Here is a 26,161-nt window from a genome sequence, read left to right on the forward strand (position 1 = left end):
GCAGAATGTTAGCTGATGATAGCAACCAATGTGTTTTATTTTCTTTACACCTATATGTCATGGTGAACCAGCATGGCATAAATCACCAGCAGAGACAACATCCAGATCCCCCTCAAAACAACTGGACTATTAAATGGATCTTTGTTGTTATTCTTTGATTGGCAAGGAAATTTATTAGCTTTTACCAATCAATCAGTGGATTGCCCAATACACACATCACTTTTCTGAAACTTCTTAATAGTATATCCTTTGCATGACACTATATGCAGATTTTTTAACACAAGCCTACTGTATGGTGTGGCATTCAGACTATTCGGGTTAAATGACTTACATATACAGTATACCTTCTCCAAAGTATATATAACGAGAGAGAAAAGAAGAGGGAGCGAGCGCAAAGAGAGAGCACAAATTTATGTATTTAAGTTGACAGACTAGATCTACATCTTGGTTCTTTTCTGCTGTTAAATTCTATTTTCCAACTCCCATCCAAACTAAAGGTGTTCACGCATCTGCGATAACTGCCCCAAGCACCTATTTGTAATCTGCAACTGATATCGGACACAAATAACCAACTCAAATTTCTGCAAGGGATGGCCCCAAGCAAACCTCATTCCATTTTGTGTGGGAATGTCTTTCTGAGCAGCTCCAATGTCATCATTTTTACTGTTTGCCCACATTAGAAAACCTACACATATATGGTATACATGCTCCCTGCACATTACGCATTTTAATACTGTCAATTTTTTTTTTCTTTCTTTCTTGATTTTTTGGTACATAAGTTGTGGGTGATATACTCAACCGCAGAGCAAACATACATACTCAGTGTTAGAAATGTAGTTAAATTATACATTTTAATATTTAGTGAGTGGCCCTTCCATAGCCAGGTGTAAAGAAGTCCTTGGTACAGGCAGCACCCAGGCAGGTATGTCTGACAGGAATCCTACATTCCTAAAACAAATGCGCCCACTCCTACCCACTTGCTTCCGTTCAGCTCCTCACTCAGGAGCACTACTGCAAGGAGCTCAGTGATCGCTCTTTGGTCAACAACAAAAATAAAGGCTGTAGCAAGCTGCCCCAAAGATTTGGAACCTCAAGTTACGTTAGAATGGCCCAGTTTACAGGGAAGTCACCAAAACCTGTGCAGTCTGCAGAAAAGCGCTTCACTCCTGTGACAGAGCTTTAAGATTGGCAATAGGAGGTTAATGCAGAGATTAATTTCCATGTAAAATAAATGATAATGGAAATCATCTGAATTTGGAGATTATGTGCTTATTGCCCATTTTAACGCTGTACCTGTAGTATGTAAACTTTGGGAAAGAGCCACTTTGTACGTCTTACATTGTTCAGTGGCCCAGGTCTCCTGTGAGCTATATAGTGTGGAAGGTCCTTACACTTATGTTTTTGCTACCTGTTTTGGGCAACTAGTTTGCTAACATGAATCATTCTGGAGCACGTATGACAGTGACACAGCAAAGCCCATTAGAAAGCATGCTTGTGACAGATCCTGAAAGCTACGTTTTTTTGCTGAAATAATGTGGTATTCAGAAAAACTATTTTGAAGTTACTGTGTGCTTCACCTTCTGCAATACACGAAATAAAACAGGAAACAATCCCTCAAAGCTTATGCCCTAGTGGCGAAACCAAATATTTAGTCTTAGATAGTGTTGCTTTGCAGTCTGATCATTAAGAAGAGACAGGTATGCTGTGTTCTGACAAATGAAAATACCCCCTTTCTAATCACATTGCAAGATACACACAACAAATTTCCATAAAAGCTATCCCAACTTGGAACAAAAGATTCAGCAAGATAGTAGCAAGGATTAGGGTTGTATGAAAACCATAAAATTATGTGGCTTGGCTTAATTTCTTCTCCAAATTATTGAATTGCTCGTAAAGTTTTTTTTATTTTAATTTTTTTCAAAAAACACAAAAAAAATACAATTCTGCCAAATAACGATTTTCTCCCACATGTTCGATCGGGACTTTTATTCCAAGCCTTCATCCCTAACAATCTTGACTGACCTTTTGTGTCCATACTATGTACTATGAGCCACTTGTGCAAGCTAAATAATATGTAAATCTACAAAGTGTGCACAGAACACAAGTGCAATGAAGAATAGAGTAGTGAGAGGGTACTGGTAAGTGACGACTCACATCACAAGTCACAATCACAAATAGTAGCCTTCACAGAAGACTATACCTCATCTAAATAGGGTCAGGCAGCATTAAAAATATATTTTTTTAAATCATAAAATCAAGACAGATTTTCTCAGTTTATTTGGCAGTATATATCTGTCTAAGGATTAATTTTGCATCCCATCTTCACCAAAATCTCTTTCAAGCTGAGCAGGTATCCAGCCACAAGACCACTACAATGAAGTGGCATACAGAATGTGTATCTCCAAAAGTGCAGGGTGCCACGGAACTCCTGTAGATCATTCAGGAAAATGTATCCTGGCTGGAGTTACTCTTAATATCATGTTTACAAATATCAAATTTCATTATGAATAAATACCCTTCAGCAAACATAAGTGTATAGTCAATTTAACCAAAAGCAATAGAAACGTAAATAAGGGATGTGATCTCTAGAAAATGTCCCAAAAACACCTTATAAAATCTGTACATCTGCAGTATTGTAAAAATACAGTAGAAAGGTGACCACCACTAGCCTGTGTGTGGTAATCTTCCGATCGCTCTAAGAGGTCCTGAGTGACGGTGGAAGTGCCCAGGCCACTGTGTGAGGCCAGATTTGTAAAACAAGCCAGAAAAACTATGCTACATCTTTGCTCTATCTGTTCCAAGCTCTAGTCATTATGTGTAAGTAGCTTAAAACAGTACTTACATTATTACAAGGAAAGGGAATTTCATTCATCTGCATAATTAAGACTATGTGCTAAGTACAAATTAAAAAGAAATAATGTGTGCTCCTTAATGTATCTCTTTATGAATGCATACATGTACTTTTGACACAAATACACCATTGTTGGTTACATCGTATAAAAAGCAACCATGTAAAAACTATATATGAACACAACAAATGTGTTTAAACCAGGGCAAATGTTAGGTTAACAGGGTGTCATTAGATTTGTCATACCACGCTATGACTAAACAAAGTACATTGGCACAGGTTTATTATGGACTAAAGTGAAGATGGGGTTGCAATAAATATGAGCTAACTATTAGTTAAGTTACATATGCAGTATGACAGGTACATGTGTAAGAGGTCAGGATGGGTGAAGATTTAGCTAACTTGGCACTTTACAGCTAGCTCCTCCGCCCTGCTTTGCCCATGGAATGCAGTTAGCATAAACTAAAGCAAACTGATTGCGCAAAATCACTTATTAACAAATATATTTGTATATACAAAACAATAAACTGTAGCAATGCACCAAACAGTTTTAGTTTATATTTCAAAATAAACAGGAGTCTATCAGTTATCAAGTTTAATCTGTCATGTAGCTTTAAACAACTGCACATTAAGCAGATATCGGAACAGACAAAATATAAGCATATTGCTATATGTATATTTATATATATTTACTACGTGTTACAGCCACAGATTCTTTCAAATTCACCTTTTTTATGTCTGTATTACATTAGCCATCTGCTGGGCAGGTATATATTATATTTGTGGGTGATAATGAGTGTGCATGTTGTACTGGAAGCTGTATGCTGACTTAACATTCTGTTACACTGCCAAACTACAGGAACTGACAGCTTTCGCATTGGTTCTGAGGGATGAAATGAACTTCAGCCAACACTTAATATAAATAATTTCTAAGGCATTTCAGTCTGCTTTAGATCATATTTTTTCTAGAATGAATGTTAGGAGTGATGGTAACTAAACCTTTTTGTTAGGGGTGGAGTCTATTAAAGACTTGTTCACACCTCAGGTTTAAGGGCATTGTGAACGAATGTTAATAATATGATTACATGAGAATCCCACCAGATAGACACATGTAATACACCAGAGAAACAGGTTGGGACAGGAGTCAGGACAGTGAAGGAATGTGAATGAACAAAAAGTATGTAACCCTTGAAATGTGCACGAGACAAAACAGAATATATATCTATCATCACCATTTATTTATATAGCGCCACTAATTCCGCAGCGCTGTACAGAGAACTCGCTCACATCAGTTCCTGCCCCATTGGAGCTTACAGTCTAAATTCCCTAACACACACACATGGACACACAGACAAGGGTCAATTTTGATAGCAGCCAATTAACCTACTACTATGTTTTTGGAGTGTGGGAGGAAAACGGAGCACCCGGAGGAAACTCCACACAGATAAGGACATGGTCAGGAATTGAACTCATGACCCCAGCGCTGTGAGGCAGAAGTGCTAACCACTTAGCCACCATGCTACCCTTATATATTACAGCTGTTTCTGCACAATTGACAATGCATATATTAAGTAATTATTTGACAGTATAATTTATATATATATATATCATTTATATTTACTGACCTATTTGACAGTTGACAATTTAGATGTCATGCTTTTTATGGCTCAGTGATTATACAGACACACAACAGGACTGCCACAGTATTTTACAAGCTTAGTCTGTAAAAAAGGGATGCTATGCCAATATTATTTATAAGGCAGAAATATAAAACAGAAGTAGGGATGCTGGCAATTTTTCCGGAAAAGGATGTAACTCTGCACACACTACAAGTACACTTACAGCTCACTCTTTAAATTTGTTATTAAACAAGGATTAAAGAAAGTCATTTAGGGAGACTACACAAGAATATGAATTAAATGGTCCTTAGCAACTAAATTCTTTGGCTTGTCAGAGAATGCCAGGCCGCAAAAACCTGGTATGTACTGTTTATTATTCTCTAATCTGTATTACTTCAAGTTGACACATTTCTTGAAAATGTTTAAATACCTTCATATTGACAGCTTCTTAAGAATGATTTGTAGAGGTGTCATCCACTATTTTACTTCAAGCTGTGTTCTAGAATGCCCTAACTTACACTCTTTTACATTAAAGCACTGAAGAGTACCTCTATTCTTTATTGTGTCTTTTTAAAGGGAAAGTATACTACTATGTTTAGTTTAGAAAAGGAAGTATCCAGGGGAATTATTTCATTCAGCATATCTAGATTCAGAAATATTAGATCAATAAACTCAATGAAATGACCAAGATAATGATCTAAGACTGAAAAATCTCTCTTTCAATTCCAAGAACAGCTCTTCATATAATGCCAGATTATATATGCAGCACAGTGGCTAAGTGGTTAGCACTTCTGCCTTACAGCACTGCGGTCATGAGTTCAATTTCCGACTATGGCCTTATCTGTGTGGAGTTTGTATGTTCTCCCCGTGTTTGCGTGGGTTTCATCCGGGTGCTACGGTTTCCTCCCACACTCCAAAAACATAGTAGTAGGTTAATTGGCTGCTAACAAATTGACCCTAGTCTGTGTGTGTTAGGGAACTTAGACTGTAAGCCCCAATGGGGCAGGGACTGATGTGAGCGAGTTCTCTGTACAGCGCTGCGGAATTAGTGGCGCTATATAAATAAATGGTAATAATAAATGGTAATAATTATATATATAAAAACATATACTTGTCACTATTAATGTCAAACCCAATTACAACACTTTAAAATGATTAAGAATTCACAAAACCTTCAAAATTGTTTTAAAGCACCAAGCTACCATTAAGTGAAAAAGAAAACGAAGAATAATGAATATTCCATCACTTTGTTGTTAGCACCTAGGATATTAGAATGTTTTAAATGTGGGCGGTTGTCTTGTTTAACATGTTCTTACATTAAACGTAGAAGTGACGAATTCCAATCAAATATTACCATAACGGTTTATAAAATCAAACCTATGATAAATTGTCAGACCAGCTACGTGATTTATGTTCTGGACTGCAACTGCTATATGCAAGAAGAATTATCACCTCCTTAAGATCTGTTTCCTTGAACATTGAAGAATACAACAGAACAATCTTTCTACAGTGCACCAAGATATTCCATCAAAAACATCACCCCAAAGCATTTAAAGATTACAGGGATCGAGGACATTACCTCGTTCCCTAGAGGGAAGACCGTTACCAGAGACTTTACCAAAAGGGAGACCTCCTGGATACATAGGCTTAGGAACTTTTTGTCCAGAAGGTCTCCATGAAACTACCGACATGGATGTTTGGACCTTTGATATACATAGATCTTTCAAGTTTGCCGTGATAAGCATTCTTTACATTGGGAATAGAATCAAATATGTTTGTAATATTTAGTTTTTTATATATTGCTATACATTCAAGGCTTTCATTTGCCACATGTGCACACTCCTCCCACAAGATCGTTTTACTTAATAAGGACTTAAAATAAGTCTTTATTAAACCATTACTATTTACATATTTAGATTTATTTGATTAAGTTTCCAACATTTGCTAATACAGGGAGAGAGAAATATAGCCCTTATGTTCATAGCTGTCCTTTTTCTACCCACTTTAAAGTTAATATCTATTTTATAAATATTATTGTGTGATGGAGGCTCTTTACTTGTGGCTTTGAGAGATATAATGTATATTCTATTATGCTACATTAGATACATTTCTGCTACTGTTTGTGTAGCAGTTCCTTGCTCTCTTTACATACAGTCTGCTTATTTTCTTGTGTCCATGTGATCTAAAAATGTGTTGCCCTCAAAATTATTATTAATTTATAAGAGTACACAACAACTTTTAAGGAGCAGCAATTGTTTGCCATTAGCTTCTTTACTAATGAGGGTGATAGTATAATGTTTCTATTAATTAAATATTTTCCTCATATATCATATGTAATATAGACATTTTCTATTCAATAAAATTGTGTTATAAGACTATTGCTTTATATATATTTTTACCTAAACTTATTTATACACTAACTTGTGTTGTGCATGATAGAATATTTTGACTATGTATAGATCTGTATATTCTGTGTGTAAAATATCTATGAGAGATATATATTCTTAGTGAACACTTACTGGAGAATGGGGACTTGTGTAATGACGTTCAACATTTTTCAGATATGATTAGTGCCAAAATTCAATTCCGGTAAATGTTTGGCGTCTGCTCTGAATGTAATATTCAAACACTATATATTTATGATATTGGTTAAATATGATAGCTAAACAAGATATACAAGTGATGGATCTAAATGACAGATCATAGTCGCACACCAGAATGCATTTTGATTTTGTCATTATATCTTTTTATATATATTGCCATAAAATATTATGCTTGTGTATTAAGTTAATTTTGAAAAGCTGCTGTAAAAGATCTCCCCCTTGACCTTACCTTGGGTTACAAATTCATCCATTTAGAGAATTACACCTAGTCAAGCGTTTTCTTATTCTTATATTTTGCCCTTTGAATGAGTTGATCACTCATTTTCTATACAAAACATATTCTTTAATACCTGCAATTAAACTTTGTAAATGAATCTGAAATGAGTCAAGCCATATTTCTATGTGGATATATTTGATATCACCTATTTGTGTTCAGCTGAACACAAATTGAATAGTTAGTTACTTTGACTCGTTACTAGGGGTTTAAATAATACCCCATATACTGGTAGACACCTCTCATAAAATCACATGGCGCAAAGAAAAAGCGCCAGGTAACAGGATTTCTAGTTTCGGATCTGTGCTTAGAACCATTGCTGCTCTGGACTGCTGCTTGAACACACCACCAATTATCCTCTACACTGTGTTGTTTTGATGAATAACTATTGTTCAATTAATTTGGACATGTGACCGGACGGGTTTACTATGCCAACCGGTCTGTGGCAGAAAAGGAGAAAGGCTGCTACAACGTTTATCTGGATTGCCTTCTCTCCATCAGTAACTGACCACTCAGACCTTTGTCACCTGCCAGCAGACACTTGCCGACTTGTGAACGCCAACTGCACAATAGTTGTAGAAGGATTCAGCTGCCACCAACAGAATCCTTCACCAGCATCTGGTACAGCTTACTTCTGGTAGCTGGTATAGCCTCTGCATCACCTCTTTGCTGTGAGCTGGCTTGTACCTCCTGACCACTTACTATGGATCAGGGCTGCTGGGTAGTGGGCAGAGCACTGAAACAGAGATGCAGGGTTCAAAACAGGACAGCCGGGGAACAGATTGGAGTGTAAACTCTTATCTGTTGGTCACAGGATACCAGGGGCGTCGGGCAGAATCTTCAAGCAGTGATGTTTTTTACTTACAAAGGCCTTTACATACTAGTTGAAGGTACTAGTGATAATCCAGAAGCGCAGATAATATACTAGAGCTTAAATAAAAAAACAGCTCTTTATAAATTGTTTCTGACCAACATGTTGGTAGGGGGTAACCTAGCCCTCTGTTTATATCCGACACAACAACTTTTGAGTTATTACATCAGATGTTTAGAATCAGGATGCAATATATTCTCTGAACTTGGATTTAACGAAATTTAAATTAAACAATTATTATATCGATCTGTAATTTACCAAATTACTTGCTGTTACATTATTCAAATAGTCTCCCATCTTTTTAACAAGACAGAATAAAACGACAGAAAGTTAACTAGCCCCTACTGTGTATTCAGACTAAAAATATGTGTTTGTCACTCACAGATGAAAGGCTTAATTAGCATGGGATGTCCTTTCTTCACAAGTTACAAAAACAGATTTTCACCAACATGGCCTCAAATACATTTCTAATACAAAAATCAGTACATTTGCAATTATATACATTGTCACACAGCACCACTTAGAAATAGCTTATTGTATAAATGTATTTTAATAGGCGATTCAGCCCACGACACTGGAGGGATCTGCTACTCAACAAATTTGTCAGACAATTCAACCATATCTATTTATCCTCTAACATCTCCATATAAGTGGGACAGTTTGTTTCTTTTTCATGGCTCAATAATTCTCAATTTATGGATTAAGCACATTTATCCCCTCAATTGATTTATTATTATTTAATATATTTGTGACCAACTGGTACCTATATCCCTAAGAAAAGCATCTGATTACAATAAGTTATACCATTGGGCTGCAGATAAAATATATATATGCATTTATAAATATCTAGCTATCAATTGTCTAGTGTTTTCATAACTATTATGGTTGAGTGTTAAAGCTGTAACAGCGCTGCTCACTTTATTTCTTGTCCCATTTAAATGTGGTGCCTGACTTGTATTTTTAAAACAAGTACAAAGCATGCAAATGCACATAAAACACATTGCCCATACCCCTGCGCTCACATGGGCGGTTTTTGTTTCGTTTTTAATTATGTTTGATCCATTTCAGTGCATTCAAAACATGTCAATATGAGAGCCCATTGTGCATATACCCACTTAGCGGCATATTCAATTAGGTGCAGGTATCATGGCTATACCACGAAAAGGCATGCGAAGGTAATCCACGGTAGCGCAACACTGTGGATTTTCGTTCGCACCCGTCGGGTTGCGAACAGAAATACACAATGTTGTGCTACCATATTGACACACATATATGCGTAGCCGCGCGTAACTGCGATGCCCGGAACTAATTGAATATGCCCCTAAGTGTTAACATGCTTGTACCAGCGTTGTACTGTATTTTTCCCCACTCATGTCAATGATTCATTTGAACAGAGTTTTACTCTACATATAGAAAATCCATTAAAATGAACGGGCCACTGAAATAAATTGAGTTTCACAGCACTATTAACTGTTTTCCCCAAATCAAGGAGGGTTCAATAGAGATTCAATTAATCTGTATTTATTTCTGATCAGAGCAGAAAGTCCACAGGACACCTAGCCAGCAAATAACATTGCAGCATGAGTGGTAACCACTTAGGATTGATGGAATGGAGTTTGTAACGTTCTTTTGTTTGTTTTTTTCCAATCTACAAAGAAAACCAAGAAAATCAAAACTCCTATTTCGTTCCCCATCTGACTACCTTATAGCAGCTCCAGGAGTTGACACCATCCCTTATAGCCCCCCCCCCCCCCCACACACACTTTTATCCATTAGCTTGTACTCTACCAGTCTCTTTTTTTTTGGTTTGATATGATTTAGTATGTGTTAACAATACCTCATGCTTTTTAATGTCACTTGACCTTTGATTGTTCATATATAGGTATATTTGCTCTGTCATTTCTCACTTGTGTTATTTTTTGTGCTTTTTCTATAAAAAAAAATATCTGATAAAAGCGTTTTTGAGTTAACAAAACAAAACAAACCAAAACAGTGGATTACAAGGAGATAATAAAGAACATTTTCCATTGAATTAGAAAGAACGAACACTTTCCATTGGATTACAAGAAGAATTCCCTCTGGAATACAAATAATTCCCTCATGCATTAATAAATTGGTGAATGAGGATATATATATATATATATATATATATATATATATATATATATATATATATATATATATGTATATATGTAAACACATATATAATATCTCCCATTTACCATTATACTGGGACCACTTGAAGAGTTCCCATATGCCTTTAGATTGTAAATGCTCACGAGCAGAGCCCAAACACCCCCTTTTCCCCAATTACTTCCTACCCCACCCTTGTCATCCTTGCAGTTGCTTGGGAATTGCCCTTTGTAACATTAATTTTTTGGTACCCTTCTTGAATTACAACTTGTAGAAATGAACGTGATGGTAACATACTTGTGCTATGTACATTTTTGTGAACTTTTGCTTGTTCATGTGAGCAATATCTTCCTTGTTTATGCTGCTGCCATGTACAGTGCTGCAGTATTTTGTGCCTCATTACACTAGTGCCACTGCCCAAGGGGTCGGGGAAAAGCCCCACATATAATATATATATAAATAATATTTTCTGGTAAATTTTAACGTTATTTATCTTTGCATCTATTCTCACTACTTTTGCCTGTCTAAGTGGTATTCAATAAAAAGATGGAGGATGGTCTACTCTGCTCCCTGGTCGAGTATGTTAAGGCTCTCCCTCAGTGACATATGTGAAAATGTGCTTAAATATCTATTATAGGTCTTACTTGTAAACCTACCATAGCTACGAAATTAGATGTACAACTAACCAGTCTTGTTTGAAATATGGATGACCAAGGGCAGTCCTTCTTCACTGTCTTTGGGATTGCCCTTCAATTAAAGATTCTGGGACCAGGTCTGGAGACTCACTCATGGGTACTTAAGCTGGGTACACACTACACCGTTTTCATCCAATAATCGGCTAAATCAGCCGACATACGACCTCTCGTTCAAGTCGGGTCAGTGTGTGCAGTGACACGATGGTCGAAAGTCTGCCCAAATGGACGATTGTCGCCTCATTTGGTTTGTCATACAGTTTAATATTTTCATTCCAATCTCGTTTCCGTTGTGTAGTGTGTATAAACTTCCGACCGATCCACAACAGTGAGTATGAAGTTACAGTCATTGCTCACGACAACATGGCTGTAAAAAGTCGCTAAAGGGACGTCTGCTCTTCCCTTTATCATCCTAAACAAGGCTAGTGTGTATGCAGTCCATGGACCGAGCGATCGGAACATCGATCGCATGTAAAATCGCTCGGCATAAAAAGCTGGTCGAAATTTCTGTAGTGTGTACCCAGCTTTAGTCAATTCTCCTAACTACAGAATGGGCGATTTTTTTGAATATTTCCTAATGATTTGAAAGTTTACAAAAGAAGTGGTTAGAAGCTCTTACCAGCAATTTCAGCAGCAGCAATAAAATGCATCCTCCAGATATAGGGGTGAGGGTGGTTTTACCCACATCACTATTTAGGGAGAAGTTCTGCCATGTGAGCCGCATGGACCAAATAGAGGCCACTTTACCCAGGTAAATAAAATGTTTTAAACATTTGAAAAAGCTTTACAAAGATTATTTTTGAGTCATTGAAAAAAACAGATCTGCATATGTTTTTGCCACACAACGTGGCATGTACGTTAATGTTCCGCCAATTTAGTAGGCAATGGCTTAATGGGGACCCATGATTCCTGAGGGAGACAACCGCATGACTTGTGGATAGAACATGAGGTATATACATCATCATATTATTGTACTCATTTTCATGTATCAGCTTTTATGGAGATATTTTAAGCACTAATATTTATTATTCAGTGAAGCATTGTGCATTACATATTGTATCTATGTACTCATCACATTAAAAATAAAAAAAACAATTGAGAAATATAAATGGCCTGCAAAAGGTGTTATTATCAGGGATATAAGCAATGTGACAGAACAGAAATATGGAAAGCAAGGAAATGTTATACACACACTAGAACAATCTCATTGCAGCATCAAGAAGAACGTAATACAAAACCTTTGAGACACAGCTATATGTAAAAGTGGGGGGCTTCCAGAGGAACGTATTCAATTTTGTGCTAGTTTAAATTTACAGACACAGATAAGTACATTTAAAGGTTTACATTTATTTTATAACCTCACTCTGATAGGAATACATGGTTAATGCACATAGAACTGGTCATTCCCACTCAACAGTGAAACTCCATGTCTATGTGACATTCAACACAAACATACAAGATTTCTTTCAACCATCGAGCTACCAAAGCCTACAGCAAGGGATAACAGAAATGATTGCTATATTTGGTGGGTTATGTTTCTAAATGGTGGTTGTGCTTGGCTCCAATAACCTTCACTGCAAGACACTAAATATTTTATACCAATGCAACTAAGCTTCTGTAGCACACACACAACATATTACATTACCATTCAAAAAGAGACTCAAGTACCAAGAACGCTTTGTCAACAAAAGCAAATGCTTAGTCAACAATAAAAATGATAAAATAAACTGTATATTTTTATCATTTGTAAGTCACAAAGTGGCATCAAACTGAAAACAGAAGATCAATGGTAATATGTTTCAAAAGTTAAGAAATAAGGAAGTTAGAATGTATTTCAAGGATTCATATAAAAAGTTTGATACACGGAGAAGAAAACAACACATCAGGTGAAGAGCAGCTGTTAAAATCCAAAATGAAATAAAGCAGACTGCTTGCTAAGAACAGCCTTCTCAAATGCTTGACATTGACAGTGCTGAAAAGACAGTGCAAACATACACAACCAGGAAAATTTCTTCTAATACAAGAATTTGGCCAGTGTTGTGCTTTAACCAGCAAGAGACATGTTTCAAGCAATGTGAATAGTCAAGGATCACAGTATTGAGAAATGAAGATACTCTGTTTATGGGCTGAAATTACTGCTTTAGACAGAATGATATATGTATACTGCTTATGAATATTGTCTGGTAAGACCCTTGCTGCTTTCTGACAGTGATCTTAAATACTTTGTCCAGTAATTAATGAATGAATGTTAAGATATGATTGAGAGAAGTGCATACTTGGCAAAAACAATATTACACCTAAAGGGAGGTTGTTAAATTATAGGCACTTTTCACAATACAATGAGGTAGTGTCAGGAAATGAGGGTTCCTGAGACTCACTGTCTGACAAACTCCTGAGTAACAAAAAGCACTGTAACAAGTACACACACATCCCTACTAGTGCAACCCGAGTGTGGCTCCTTTGTAGTCAAAGGAATTAATACAGTAAACTCCAGTAACACTCATGAGTCCATGTCAAAATAAAGTAGACAAGAAAACATGTTACATCTAAGAACCAGTGAATAACAAGTTATTGAGATGACAAGATTTCCCACACATATACAGCACTGTATAATAGCATTTACGCATCAGTTCTGACATTTCCTCTTTCCCACAGGTTATCAGTTTAACATCTATATAAAGCTTAGGAATCCATGCAAAATAAAAGAAATACAGCAACCATACACTAATGTATGTGTTCATTGTTTTCTTGCTCTCTTGGTATTAAAAAAATCCTACAATATCAAAATGATAAAGTAGATATGCTGTAAAATCTTACAGCAAATGATACTTAAAGTGAAGAAAACACAAAATATGACTACAAAAAAAAAAAATAAAAAATAGCACTATGAACAATACACGGAGAGAGCTTAAACTGCAAAACAAAAGTTGTCCAGCAACAATTTGGGATAACACATGGTGTATACAGATTAATAAAGAATATCTCATTAACAGTTGATCACGTAAGTCATATAACCTTACACATATTTTATGGGTAGATACAGTCAAATTAATCATATCTCATTGACACGTATCCCAGTTATGTTTAAATAATATGTGAATATATTAATATAACGTCAATAGTGTTATCACACTTTCTAGTTTGCCAGGTTACACTGAATAGTTTTTATGGAGACCTTTTCAATGACTTGTTACCCAAGCTTGACACATTCACTAAACAAAATATTAGTAACACATGAGGAAACAGAAACTACAGCCACAACATTTTAGTGGTGGTCTCATCTAGACAAGCAGGTACTTCAGGTGAGAGGGCTGCAATGACAGTGCAATAGTGCAGCGAGGACTGGCTTGAACATGTGTTTTCCTCACTCCCCCACGTGACGCTGACCCCACTCCTGGACAAGCCCCCCACCTGACACTTACCAGGAGCACGGAGCCTCTCACCACCTCAGATACACTCTGCCGGAGCTCCGCCGCAGTGCCTGGCTTGCTGAGCGCCCGGGTGAACTTACGAGTCTCCGGGTGATTTGAGTGATGTGAAGACATCGCAGCTGGAGAGAATCACGGTGTCTCGCCACAACCATTTAACGGGGCCAAGAGAGTGCGTGCAGGGCGTACATAGATCAGAGGAGAGAGCACAATCACAGTTATCCCAACTGCACCTCCGATAGCACCTGGGCTGCTGCGCCACTCATTCCGGGGCCGCTGGCCGGCTACGTGGGGCAGGTTGGAGGGAGGGGACTGAGCGCTGCTGCTCTCTGCACTGAATGGAAGTCGCGCGCCGGCCCACACGGAATTCCCGGGAAACGTTCGGACAACGCGCGCTCCCGCTGGGCTTGCACCTCGCGGGTGCGCGCATCGCTTTCTGACAATATTTTTCCCAAGGGGCGTGGCTCGATGGGGGCGCGCGTTGCTGTCAATCGCAAACTACGCCCCTGTCTGACGTCTCTCTGTTGTGATGGCGTTACTGTTTGCACTCTGAAGCTTCCGTGGCCATCTTTATCTAGGGAAAGCTTTTGCCTTCTAGCATTGCTGTACAGTTAATTCAAAGAGCACCGGATAATTACGAAGAATTGACACAGCTTACATTCTTAATTATATACATTGACCAGCTTTGCTTAAGTCTTTTGCTACTATGATAATACTTTCCACTATTAAAAATGGAGCTAGATCTCCTGACACCGCCCATGACACATGGTAGACGCCCGGCTCCTGTCTGCCAGCGGGGTTTTCCTAGCTAGTCCTATGTCCTGCACACTCCCCGGCAGACGAATCAGCCTCCAGAGGGAGGCGTGCCGACGTATACTGTATACTATTGTTTGATTTATAGCTCCAGGCAGGTTGTGCTGAGCAATTCCCCCAGTGGCCTGCCTTACATATGAACAATGCTGTCAACTATTTAAAAGTAAAGACATTATTTACACATGCTGCATTGCATATAGTTGAGATGAATGTGGTGTACCAAGCTGTTATTATGTATCTAATAACACAATCAGGGCGTATGAGTATTATATGTGCACGACTTTCAAAAGTTAATTAATTATTGATCATGTGCTTCTCAATAAATATCCAGATGCTGCCCCATAAATTGTATACCTTTTAAATAAAATATATTTTTTGTAAGTGTTTCATATGAAATGGAGTACAACAAACTGAAAAGTTTTCTAATTGTCCATCTCCCCCAAACCAATTGATAAATCACAGCCCAAATCCAGTTAAATAATGTAAACCCAACTATATTATAGGAATGTGTGGCGGTATGATGACATGCTGCATGTATCAGGAATATGGGTAGATCTGATGGCATGTGCAGAAACTGATTGGCATGTCAGGAGGTCTGATGGCATGTTTGAGAAATGTGAGTACATCTCATGGCATGTGGGGAGACTAGGTATGCAAGGAGGTCTGATGACATGTAAGGGGCATGTGGTGAAATCTGGTTGTAAGTGGGGAGGTCTGATAGTATGCAAGGTGCATTTGGTTAGGTTTAAGAGCATGTGGGGAGATATGATTGGCAGGTTGCTAGGTGTGATGGGCATGTGGGGATATCTGCCGGAGCATGTAGGTAGATTTGATAGCATGTGTAAGGGATATAATGAATCTGTCGATGCTGAACCTATTAACAGCCAGACTGTTGACACCAAAATGTTGATTGTCAGAAATGTTGATAGGTTTAGTGTGTCTACATGTTTGAAATGGTTACATTGTGACAGTTGACAGGTAGTCAACTTGATAGTCACAATGTTGACTTTCACACGGTAATGTCAGAGCCAGCACTGAGATCGCAGGAATGCCCCATATTATAAATAGACCTAGTGGCTGTAATTAACTCATTATAAGATGGGAACTCTTCATGTCAAGAGCTAGCTTACGCCGATGTTTTTTGTATTATGCCAAGCACCGATTTTCTGGATTATTTGGTTTTTTTCAAAGCTGTTGGACCGAGGATCTATTTTTTTTATTTTGTTTTTTTATGTGGACATGGAATTTTTTTCAGGTGACAAGCTGCCAGGTCATAGGATATAATTTTGTTTTATGGACATGGACTTTTTTTGTTCAGGTATCAAGCTGCCAGATTGTAGGATATAATTTTATTTTATAGACATAGCTTTGTTTTTAGGTTGCAAGCTGTCAGAACCTAGGATATAATTTTATTTTATTGACAAGCTACGCTAGAGATGGCCAATGTACTGCCTAAGGAAGGCCTTAGTGATTCAGCAAGGTTTCGTATGTGTAAGAAATATGGTGCATACGCGGCGGCTTATTGCGACACAGGGGTCGAGATGACCAAAGAGTGTGTTAGGCCTTTCCCAACAATAGGGAGTTTTAATGCAGAGGCACTAAATAATGTAAAAGATAAAGTGTGGTTGATTAAGTCAACCAAAGTGAGAAATAGACATAATGATTGTTTAAAGTCGTGGCAAATGGAAGGTAACACGTGGCAGAGCAGCGAATGCACAGCGGAAGTAAGTGTGGCGAAAAACACGTGCACAGCGGAAATGAGCGTACCGGAAATGAGCGTTTCGGAAGTGTGCATTGCAAAGCGTGGCGAACTGAGCGCAAACACGCCCCCGACAAATTCGGTCGGGGCGGAAAGTACAGCCAATACCAAAAATGTAAAAACTGTAACTAGTAACTTGTATGTTGTTTTAAGTAATGTTAAAAGTAATGTTTCAGGACAAAGAAAAGGAATGACCCCACCAGCAGGGGCAGCGGCTGAAAGTGGTGAGAATAATGTAAAGGTTAACACAGGGGAAGACATCCATTGTACTGCAGCAGCAATTTCAGCAACTAGTTATAGTGATTTGGTAGACTTACATCCTGTCTGCACAACAACAGTTCCCAATGGGAAAGCAGACAGAGATGGTGATGTTCCCTTAAAACATGTAGCAAAGCATGATCCATGCACTAGGTCTGAAACATTTTCAATTTTGTCTGATTTCTCTGATCCTGGGAAAGATTTGACCAAATGTCAGCAGTTTATTAGATATTATGGTAATGTGTACGAGCCAATTAATAACGATTGGCGAGTATTATTGAAGACCTGTCTTCCTCTCAATACTGATATACAAAAGTTCATTAAGGATTGTATATTGGAGGAGAATGAATCCTTAACCGAGGATGATAATCAGGACAATATTAGACACATGATCACACAGTTGGCCATATATTTTCCAGTGATGGTAGACTGGAGTAAAATTTTTACTATCAAACAAAAGGACAGTGAAAATGCAACAGACTATTTTTGCAGAGCTCTGATAGCGATGGCCAAATATACTGGGGTTTCAGACATAAAGGATAATGTACACTACAGCGAGGTTGCTGTTAAAGTTCTAATGGATGGCCTCAGGGAAAACTTGAAAAGAAGGGTGCAAACTTCATAACAACACTGGAAAGGAATTATTGTAAGTGTTCTCAGGGAGTCAGTTATAGGACATGATAAAAATATATGTAAAGAGAAAGAGACACTAAGTGATAGGGGAATGATGGTAAGTATCCCAACGCTAGAGGGACTGCACACATGACCACCAGCATACGACCCACACAACAGGAAACCTAGAATATTGAGATGTTACAATTGCAGAGAAGAAGGACACATTAGGAGAGACTGTAAAAAGGAAGAGAAACAACATGAGTTGAGGAAGTGTTTTAGATGCGCTAAAACGGGACACCAAGCAAAGGACTGTACAATGACAAGAGCGAAAGCAAAGAGACTTGGCCCATCTAAGGGGGAAATCACACAGACACCCACAGAGATGGCGCACACAAGTCTCAGAGACTTCCCGACAGTTTCCTGTGCACCTCATAGTATCCAATGCCTTGGGGGAGAACCATAGCCAACCCTAGAGGTTAGGTCAGACCTGTAGTCCCACAACCAGGTGGGGTAAATGTTAATCTGTGGTAAGTATCAGTGTGCAGATTTAGGAAGAAATTGATTTAAAAGGTAATCGTTGTTGATTTTGCTTGTTTTTTTATATGTTGTCACATACTTGTTTTCCTAATCGTTGGCCGAGGGAAAAGAATGGAAATGTTTGTTTTGTTTGCTGTTTTAAGATAACTATCTTGTTTTTCTTCTTACAGATAAAGGGGTACACAAAAGAAATATAGACGTAGGGCTAGATTTACTAAGCTGCGGGTTTGAAAAAGTGGGGATGTTGCCTATAGCAACCAATCAGATTCTAGCTGTCATTTTGTAGAAGGTACTAAATAAATGAAAGCTAGAATCTGATTGGTTGCTATAGGCAACATCCCCACTTTTTCAAACCCGCAGCTTAGTAAATCTAGCCCGTAGTGTTTAAAGGGGTGAGGTAGACAAATAGAAAGATTACTCTTGAAAGACTAATTAACAATGGAGCATTAGAACACTCTTTGTTTCAGGCTGCAGTGACTCATGATAATGTGTTTGGCTAAGAATCATTATCCAAAAATGAAGTATGTACATACTTTTCTCCAAAAATATCGTTTTATGTACCTCAGATGAGTCACCAAGAGTTAACTTCTATATTTCTCTGCCATAAGTTAGAAAGTCCGTTGAAAAGGTATGGAGTCAATGTGATACCGAGTTCATAATGAACAAATGACGGACGACACTGGATTGCACGGTTGGTTTAAGACCTCCTAGTCAAGTACGGGGAGGGGTCATAGTTAGCAAATAGCTAAGGGGATTAGTGGAATGAATACAGCCATTTTCCCATAGAGTCCAATCCAGCTGTCATTTGTGTTGTAAAATCTCCCTTTCTGCATGTATGTTTGTATTCAAATCTTTGTATTCCCATTATTCATTGCTTTCTTATTTTTCATTCTTTACACAAATGCTAGTACCCCTCTATCTTTTTTTCTCTCTCTCTATCTTTTTCACTCTCTCTCTCTGCTCTGGTAGAGATAAAATCAGACACAGTCTCATCAATGGGGCTTTTTTACATAAGACAAATTCAGAGATACACACACTAGATTGACATGAGTTACAGAAACAGTCAGGGGTTTTGTGTATAGAAACTGCTGATTTTAAGCAGAAAGGTTCTGTTGTGGAAATACGATTCATGTTTTATAGATTGCGTATCTGTTTCATTTTTTTTGTTTTTGTTTTGGTTCGTGCCTCCTGTACAAAAATGTGCCTTTATATGGATGCACAAAGGGTGGGGAGGACAGGAGGACAGAAGAATGCTAGAGGTTAAGCATACAGATATGCATCTCTGTATAGAACATTGGAGTAGGATTTTTACCACAAGATACGACATAATGTGAAACCCTAGAAAATGTAGAATTTTCATGTTTTATATTTTTTTACTGTTAGACAGACATGTACTGGGTACTGTTATATTTGAAGAAAGTGTTATAGAAATAGACCCCTTTGTCTTTCTCACTTAGTGAAGTAGCTGAATGTGAGGTACTGAGAAGGGCATGTGAGTTGGCAGAGGGAAAATCGATTGATATACATTGGCCTTCAGCATTTTTCTAGTCTAGGGGGTCATGTTGAGTTGACTGAAAAATCTTTGTATAACAATACCAGCACATGATTAGGACACTACATAGAGACCTTTATACAGTGACACAGTTACCATCTGAAGTAACTGCTAGTAAAGTCCACACTTACACACACAACCATACATGGCTGTCACACCAGGGCGAACATAGCTGTCAAATAGACAGCAGGGTTTTATGTGACAGCTAACAAATCTATGTTTTGTTTTTCATTGTATTGTTTTAGTTTTAAAATGTGAACACAAACATGCACACATACACATATTGGTTAATATATGAAGATTTGTGTTACCTGAGGAATAAACTGTCTGGAAGGTGAAGAGATGTGGTGAGGAGTCTGGTGGACTCTGGAGAGATGTACAAGGTAGACCAGAAACTCCCAGAGTGTATCTCCCAGTCCCAGAGGAGGCAGCAAATGGTCTGGCTCAGCTGGGTACAGAAGGTATGTGCAAGCTGGTAAGAGTATATTGGGGTGCACCAGATATTTTGTCTCAAGCTAGTAGGACGGCAACGTCCCATCTTGATTAAGAGAATGTCAGGAAAATGATACCAATAGAGCCATCCCATATCCCTCCTGCTGATGGGTTTTCCTCCAGGTAAAACAAATACACGTCATCCAATTACCACCATGCAGGATCCTCAAGTATACACTGGTGTACCAATGAAATATGTCTGGGTAAAGGTATATTGAAATGTGTCTAATGTATTACTGTGTCATACTCAAAGCTTTTGTTATTCAATGTGATAGTCCTAGAGTTATAATAGATGATAGGGGTATTCATGTTATTGATAACAGATGTATAATGTATGAGTAGTGGTAACAAATCACATACTTTCAATTAGCCATAAACCAGTGTGAACATAAAGTAGTGGTACTAGGTAGAACGAATTGAATAGAATAAGAGTTGGAACTTGATTGAAGTGACTGACAGCTTCAGGCCACTAGTCCTTCCCCGCTACCAAAAGGTCACTCCTGGGCAGCCTCTTAACCTGTCAGTTTTTGAAATGTTCTTGACCCCTCGTGAGATGAGATTGTAACTGGGAGGCTAGGTTAGATCTTGAGCAAAGGTAAATAGTGAGACAGCAACCAAGAACGTCCAAAACACTGTTTCCTGAAAGGTCACACTAACTGTCAGGATGTTGGATCGGGAAAGTAAGTTGTGGAGCAGTAATTTCTTAGGCTAAGGTTATTTGACAGACAGGTACCAGGTGTAGTCTACCAGCATCACGGCTTCAAGGGTAGCAGAGACACACTGGTGCCCATTCCACCCACTGCAGAGGGGCCAACACTCAGAGAAGGGTCCAAGGGCACTCATGATTCTGTTCTGGGAGGCCTTAAATGCAGTTAGTAGCACCTGAGCCAAAGGCTAAGACTGTTGTCCAGCATGAAGTTGTAGTTTTTCCTGTTTTGTGTTCTCTCATTTCATTCTCATATCAGGACAGTCAATTCTTTTAATTATTGGCAGGCGACAGAGACTGGTTCAGGTAATGATAATGAGGTATTGGGGATGAAGGAGAGGTTAGTAGCATAATCAGTCCAGCCAATTAGTCTATTCAATTCAGGGATAAATTTGGAAACCTTGGAGCTTGGAGAAAGTGCGAGGGGCTATTGTCTGAGTAGCATTACGTCCATAAGTGCGGTGACCCCATATTTAAAAGGAGGTACATCCAGCGATGCCAGTCCAGTAATATTCGGACTTGAGCAGGCATCCTTGAGAATGATTATCATTCTTGGGAGGGTAAGGTTTTAGACCAAACATAGTGCTGGGCGTGCTCTCAGGTGCCTCAGTGATTATATCAAGTAGGATTAGTTCTCTTTCCACTAAATATTCTTGAGGTACCCAAATTATGGGTGGGAGGCCACTAGGGGAAAAGTACAACACCTAGGTCCCTTAGTCTGGAGTCTCCCAATATTAAACCAGAGTATTGGGAGACTGGGAAGAACGAACAGACAATAGCCCGCCCACAAGTGTTGATGAAAATAACTGATGACATTATTAGAAGGTGTATATTAATGCGAGCTGAAGGAGATTGTATATGACATTATTGATAGACAGGATGATGCTATTAATGAACATGAAGTGTTTAAATGTATTCTGAGCTTAAAGACATGCGTTGGACAGATGAACCTGTTAAACTTGAAGAACTGTAGTAGAGTATTCTGTATAACTGATACATGTTCTGTTGTACTCTGTACCTTTCCGAATAATGTATTACGTGTTTTATTGCACCCTTGAAGGGCATACAAATTGTTATCTCCAAGCTCCAGAAATATACGGTCTATGGTAAAAGAAGAAATTGTTTTGAGGATTAAGACTCACTATTATGATAACTTGTTTAGAGCTACAAACAGCGTGGTCATACACCAAGGGGGACTTGTATTACATAGCAATGAAACGTGGTACTGAGATCCTGCATATAACATCTTTAAGGTGATAGTTTATTATGCTATCAAAGGGTGGACTGTCGAAGTCGTATAATTGGATGAAAGAAAGTATATTGGTTAATACTGTTTTTCCGTGCGATTTCGATGCGTACACCACGTAACACAGTGCGTGGTGCACGGTAAAATACGCACACACACACACTCGCATTACAACATTTAGTTATCTATATAATTCATATTCATATTGGTTCCGTTACACTGTAATTTATGAGTAGATAGTATTTGGTTTATTATTAGTTTATATAATATGATTATATGTACATTTTAGTGTTATTAAAGGTTTAGGTTATAGGAAAGGTGTCATGCCTGATATCATATTGATCCCCTATTCATCAGAAGCTGTCCAGTGCAGTCGGCGAAGAGATCGCATATTGCATACTTTAGTTATTGATATTAGAGAATAAACCTTTGTATGATGCTGGCTATGAAAGGAGCAGACCCCCTGGAGAGATGACCCCCACCTTTGGATTCCTTAGATTGAATCAGCCTATGACCTGTTTACCCTGGAACCACCCTTGTCTAGACCTATAGAAGCAAGCTACTATTGTTCACTGTGTAACACTGTACTGTATATAATCATAGCTGCACCCCCACGGCCCTCAGTCTCCACTGATCACAGTATTCTAACAGATATACTGTGTACTGGGTCCCGTGGTTAGCGCAGCGAGCGCATGCGATAAGAGCGCGGTATGTATGTATCGTTTGGTATTGGCTGTACTGTACTGTATCATAATATAATAATGTATTGAATTGTTGACTATTTACATCTGCTAAAATAAATCACTTTGTGCGTTAGAAACACAATACAATCACCTATGCAATGCTTATTTGAAAATGATAAAATTACTTTAAATACCCCAATACTATCTTGCGACAATATCTATCACTACTTGGGATGTGAAGAGGGAAGTGGTGTAGGAGTGCCAATTCGGATGAGGGGGAGCCGAAATGCTGATTACTTTACTGGCCAATGTGAAGACTTCAAACCACAAAGTCTGCAGGACAGGACAATACTCATGACACATGAAAAGAACACCTACCTACATTGTCTTCAACAAAACTTAGAATGGGAAGGCCACATCCTAAGTAACTTTCCCAGGCTGACATATAACCTATTGATAAGCATGACAAGCATTTTCCGAATAGTTGAGGCATCTAGACATACAGAAAGAGTTCTGGAATATATGATTCCACTCAGCAGAGGAGAATTTATTACAGAGGTCTGTTTCCCATGTCTGTTGAACTTGTGACTTCTGTGGGTCATCTATGGTAATTATGTAACAGATTCTGGATACTATATTACTAATCTTGATTAGCGCTGGCTTACCTGAGGTGCGGAGTCTAACGATCTCCCCGGTGTTCACCAAGAACCGCCGCAAGGCGGGGTGGGCTTCGCTGCCAGGAGTCGCAGGTCGCGGTCCCCAGGTTCGCCTCAAGATGTAGTACAGCGGAGTGAAGCGGTGGTAGCGGAGTCAACAAGCCGGTTCGGTACACAGGAATGGAGTCAGGCAGAATCAGAAGGCAACTCGGAGTCAACAAGCCAGGTTCGGTACACGGGTCACAAGAATAGGAGAATGGTCAGCAAGCCGGGTCGGTACACGGGGATTGGAGAGCCAGGGAAGTCAAACAGGCAGAGATCAGCACACAGGAGACACTGGAAACAGGAAGACACTGCAATCCACGAAGAGCAGGAGCCAGGAACAGGTAAGTGTTGCTCTGACACTCAGCGAGTGTCAGAGTGAGGTTTTTATACTGAAGGGGATTCAAAATCCCCGCCTCTAGGTTGTGGTCATGTGACTGCCTCCGGGTGCGGTCACATGGTCCTGAATGCGGAAGTGAGGCTGGATGGAGCGGCGGGGATCAGGTAAGTTCGTGACAAATTATAAATTTGTACCAAAATGTTATACTCGCCATACCCGTACCCTTCATTAGCTTAAAAAAAATTGGGGAGGTAGACCAATGGGTTGATGTTTGCAAGATAAAGATGATATCCAGTGTCTGCTTTTAAGATATTTGTAAAAATCATGAAGAGATATCAGGTAGTGCTACTAGGTGAGCAAAAGACAGAAGGTCCTCAGTATCATATAGATTGTTTAGAGATGGGCTGCCCTTCACAATTCAGGAGGAATGATTAAGGTTGGGTATTAGTTTAGCAATAACCTGTAAGGATAATTTCCTAATTGGAAACTAAAAAAATCAGCCTTTTTGGCACTAACTCTATCCCAAGACACCAGTGCGTCTCTAGTCAGAGCAGGCAGGTTGTCAGAGGACAGTTTACAGGCAGCAGGTATCCACAACAGGTCAGCCAAGGAAAAACTAGGGTGCACTCTCCAGGTCTACCCATTAGAAGAGAGTGTAAGGAGCCGCTGTGGGCGCGGTCACCGCCGCGACTCACCTCTCCTCTCTCTTGTGTCACTTCCGGGTTTTCGGTCTGACCGTTGCTAAGGCAACGGCCAGACAGGACAGGATTGTGACCCTTGCCTGTACTTTGGACCTTGCCTCTTTGCCCGTGACCCTGACCTTTTGGCTTGTATTCTGGACTTCGCTGTTCGTCTGTGACCCTGACCTTTTGGCTTGTATTCTGGACTTCGCTGTTTGCCTGTGACACTGACCTTTTAGCTTGTATTCTGGACTTCGCTGTTTGCTACGGACCTCTGACCTCAGCCTGCCTCTGACCTCCCGCTTCAGTCTGGGCTAGCGCCCCCTGGCTCCATCTGCACTATGGCCATCTTGGATGAGCTTTTACTACTCTGAGCCTAGGTCCTGGGGGCATTTGAGTACCTGAGAGCATATAAAGCTCTTTGGGAAAGGCGGCTGCTAAAGGTGAAGATCTCTACACTACTGTTCTTAAAGCTCTTCCTGGTGGTCGTAGGCCCTAACACTCAGGTGTGAGAGAAGGCAGGCCTCATGGTATTTGACAAGATTGGGTAAGGCAAGGCCTCCCTGGTTTTTGCTTAGGGTCATCCCTAGGCCATATGCAGGGGTTTATGTTTTCAAACATAAGCCTTCAAATGGCTGAGAGTTTAACAGAAATCCAATTTGGGAGGAGGAAAGAAAGCATTCAAAAAAGGTACATCATCTTTGGCAAGAGCTTCATCTTACATGTCAATATTCTGTCCAACCAAAAGACCTCGTAACGCATCCAATATTTGGTAAGAGTATTAAGCTGTAGTAAAAGTAGGGAGAACTTAACATCTAAAATGATAGTCAGTATTATTTTTTAATTAAAGCAATAGCTGTGACTTCAGGTAGGGACAGCCATTTAGCACAGGATATAATTGCAAACTTGATCAGTTTAGAGGTGACAAAATCATTAACAACAAAAGTTTGAAAGACAGCACACAAAAATACAGAAAGAATCACAACGATTCAGCACATGAAAACTACACTACGCTACTTCCTATCTTTCCTTTGTATATTGTAAAGCATACTTGCCAACCTTTAATACATTTCTTCCGGGAGCTGCAAGGGGGAGGTGGGCGTATAGGGGGCGGGGCCTCGGAAATAGTGTCATTATAGCCTTTTTACAGCGGGGGCGGGGCCAAACACCGCGATTCCCGGTAAATCACGGCGTTTGAACCGATTTCTGCCCACTTCCTAGTGAAGTGGGCAGAAATCGGTTCAAACGCCGCGATTCACCGGGAGATTGCCAGACTCTCCCGGGAGTCCGGGAGACTCTCGCAAAACGCGGGAG

General features: G+C 39.2%; 1 protein-coding gene across 4 annotated transcripts in view; it reads right to left on the reverse strand.

Moving 5' to 3' along the window:
• The window catches only part of DOCK9 (dedicator of cytokinesis 9), a 214,057-nt gene extending 199,166 nt beyond the window's left edge, over positions 1-14,891 (reverse strand). For all 4 annotated transcript variants that reach the window (XM_075199945.1, XM_075199942.1, XM_075199939.1 and 1 more), the window contains exon 1: positions 14,463-14,891. In XM_075199945.1, the coding sequence (XP_075056046.1) occupies positions 14,463-14,585 (123 nt within the window). In that variant the 5' untranslated portion in view covers positions 14,586-14,891. The remainder of the gene's footprint in view (positions 1-14,462) is intronic.
• Positions 14,892-26,161: the final 11,270 nt, after the last annotated feature.

This window comes from Mixophyes fleayi, chromosome 2 (assembly GCF_038048845.1).
Source record: "Mixophyes fleayi isolate aMixFle1 chromosome 2, aMixFle1.hap1, whole genome shotgun sequence".
Taxonomy (NCBI): Eukaryota; Metazoa; Chordata; class Amphibia; order Anura; family Limnodynastidae; genus Mixophyes; species Mixophyes fleayi.